Source organism: Leptonychotes weddellii, unplaced genomic scaffold (assembly GCF_054177405.1).
Source record: "Leptonychotes weddellii isolate Sample4059 unplaced genomic scaffold, ASM5417740v2 HiC_scaffold_12675, whole genome shotgun sequence".
NCBI classification, from domain to species: domain Eukaryota; kingdom Metazoa; phylum Chordata; class Mammalia; order Carnivora; family Phocidae; genus Leptonychotes; species Leptonychotes weddellii.
Window position 1 is genome coordinate 2,718 of NW_027705729.1, and position 3,256 is coordinate 5,973.

A 3,256-nucleotide genomic window follows, 5' to 3' on the forward strand; every position below is an offset into this window, starting at 1 on the left:
GACTCTTAACTATAGAGAACACATTGATTGGTTATGGGGGGGGGGGATGAAGGAAACAGGTGATGGGAATTAAGGAGTGCACTTGTGATGAGCACCGGGTGTTTTATGGAAGTGTTGAATCTCTATATTGTACACCTCAAACTAATATTAGACAGTATGTTAACTAAGTAGAATTGAAATAAAAACTTGGGGGCAGGGGAAGAAAATGAGCACAGCTTTACCAGTCTCTGTAGTGCCACTTTCTCTAGCTCAATGAGGGACAAAACCAATTAAAATACTGTTAAGTTTTCTGTTCACATATTATTTTTAGGAAAACTAGCTCTTTAAGGTGGGTGTTTGAGGAAATTCTCTAGCTCCTTCAGGTAGTGCCCTGCATACAATAGATGTATTAATTCAATAAAGAATATCAAATTTAGGCTATTATATTCAAATTTAAGCTACATGTGGCAAATAACAGATGGAGGGGAACACAACATGGTGCTAGGACAAGGAGGTGGATTTTTTACATGCATGCTGGGTCATGAGACAGGTGGGTCCTCAAATGTCCTCTCATACACTGGCTTTCAGTAGACTCTACGGAGCAGAGCAAACTATCAAACCGCCTGCTAGCATTTTCTTGGAGTGCTTTTAGAAAATTGTCAAAAGTCAACAGAAGCTAGGATGCGTCTTCAATGGACAGACACCCTAAGTAGCTCGCCGTGCAAGTCTTGGAGTAACAAACCCACAACTCACCTCAGCAGTGTAAATGTAGATGGTGTTGAAGTTGGCTGCCACCAAAGCCCTCAGCATGAAGAGGAAGCCTGTCAGGCCAGAGCTAGGGAACAAGATGCCAGAGACGTTAGGAAAGGCAGCATGGAGGGCTTTCCATGGCCTTGACAGGTGCTCACGTTACACAGCTTAGCATTAGAAATGCTGACACATGCCCACAGATAACCGGGTCCCGGGGAGGTGCTGCTTCTCACCTGGCCTGATTGTGGGGTCCTAAAATAAATGCTGGACCCCAATCTTCAACCCAACTCCCCATCTGTCCTTCCCACTCCCCCAAGTGTGCTGTTCCAGCCTGGCCCCCCCAGATTAGCCCACCTTCGGCTACCACCCTCCAAAAATGATGCTGTTCGCAGAAGGATATAGATTGCCATTGAGGACATCCTAAGATTGCAAATTAAAGAGTGAAATAAATTTTTACACCACAAGTAGGTTACCTATTTCCCTGAACTACTGTAACAACAGTCCAGATAATTTGGTAAACAACTAGAGTCTTGACGTTCCACGAAGCTTAGCATAAAGATCCTAAATATCTTGGCGGGTGGAGGGATTGTAGCTGCATTAGTACCTGTATCCTGGGAGAGCTGAGGCAGGGCCGGGTGTGTGCAAGAGGGAAGGGGGAGCAGCAGGTGCCAGGAAAGACCCATTCCAGTCAAACCAGCAGCCGCCCATTCACTACTCCCCTGGTGAAAAGGACTTGCCCCGATGCCCACTGAACACTATGGGTCAGGAAACCACAACTTAAACCCACTGCACAAACCTAGATTATTTTCAAGCAATCAGAGAAAAATACCTTGATGTGCAAATGTTGAGGAGGAGGAGGAAGAATAAGGCTGTGCATCCCATGGTGATAGAAAGGCTCAGCCGTCTTCCCAGGAAATTGATGACCAGGATATTGAAAGGATTCACTAGAAAACAAATGACAATGACAATTTCTGAAACCTCGAAAGCAAGTGGTATTTACCAACACTGGCAAGGATTCCTCCTGGTCATTTCAGAAAGTGGCAACTTCATCCGAGCCTCATGTGTGTTCCAGCCAAAACCCAGTCCCATGGTCATCCAGTTCATGACTCCTTCCCCATGCTTTTTCCTCGTGGGTCAAAGAAGGACAAGCACTGGTGTGTATATAAAGGGTATTTTATGCCCAAGATGATTATAACACGTAGGTCTATCGTTAATTGCAAACCTGCTAGGTCTATATTTTAAATGGTTTTACTGTTTCTCATCAAATTTACAGGGCCACTGATTTTTAAGTACTATTATTTTATGTATACTAAAATGCAAACAGTGCCGCAAATTGAAATCTAAGGAGCCATTGTAAGACATCTCAATTTCGGAAACGTCCGAAGTGGGGGGTGGGGGGAATGCATCTTAGAATTGATAGAATATAGTAATTCAAAGCTCTACTCCTGCAGACTTCTCCCCACACCAATCTGCATTGGAGACACATGAGCAAGGAAGGGGAGGGGACCTGTTCAGTTCTGCCAGGCAGGAACCCGTCTAGGACAGGCTCCCCCACCCCAAACAGACAGGGACCCAAAACACCGAGGTCGACATTTACGAGCAATTTCGCCAACGGTGCTGATAATCATGGTCCGGTAGTCGGAGGGAGCAAACACGTGGCAGTGGCAGGGGCTGTGGCTCTCCTCTGTGTCCGGCAGGGTTACGGCCACCCCGGACTCGGCCTCGGACCGCGAGCCACACACCAGGTCCCGCTCCAGCAGCTCGGCGCTGGCCAGGATGACGCCGTAGTAGGCGAAAGAGATTCCCAGCCTGCAAGGGAGAGAAGCCGCTCATTAGAAAGCTGCCTCCGGCCTGAAGGAGGGGCAGCGCCAGCAGAGATGGGGAGAGGTGGGGAGAAGAGGGGACAAGGGGGAGAGTGGTCAGGTGGGGGGGTGCATCAGGTGCGGAGGGCGCCAAAGGCTGGGCGCACCTCTCCTGGGGAGCCCGAGGGAGGCGTGCAGGGGAACCTGGGTGGGAAAGGGATTTGCAAGCGCAGCCTGGGGCCGGATCCGGGAGGACCCCGCAGCCGGTGAAGGAAATTTGAAGCTTGGACTCACTTTCTATCTCCGCTCTAACAAATTAGCACCAACTCGGTGGCTGAAAAGAACACACATCTATGTGCTCCGTTCTGTAGGCCAGAAGTTGTGTGGGTCTGGCTGATTTCTCTGCCGTGAGGCTCCCAAGGGCAGAAATGCCAGTATAGGCAGGGCCTTAGGCCTTGCTGGGGACGGGGGCAGAATCTTCCCCGATCCGGGGCCGAATTCAACTCCATGGGGCTCCGTCCCCTTGCTACTCTTGACCAGTTGCTCTCGGTTTCTATAGGCTTCCTTTCTTCCTTGTCTTCACGGCCAGGTACGCTGAGCCGGGTCCTTCTGCTCTGGAATCTCTCCTCCCGCCTCACCTCGTGCTTTCTCTTCTGCTCCATCTGTATTTCCAGCTGGAGAAATCTCTCTACTTTTAAAGACTCAAGTGATTGGATTGGGCCCAC

General features: G+C 49.3%; 1 protein-coding gene across 1 annotated transcript; it reads right to left on the reverse strand.

Moving 5' to 3' along the window:
- Positions 1-412: 412 nt before the first annotated feature.
- Positions 413-2,538, reverse strand: LOC145718248 (putative transporter SVOPL; the record flags this gene model as incomplete). The annotated part of the gene is made up of 3 exons (XM_081809706.1): positions 413-814; positions 1,559-1,673; positions 2,327-2,538. Coding segments are annotated over 3 exons (457 nt in total), but the record flags the coding sequence as incomplete, so codon positions are not given.
- Positions 2,539-3,256: the final 718 nt, after the last annotated feature.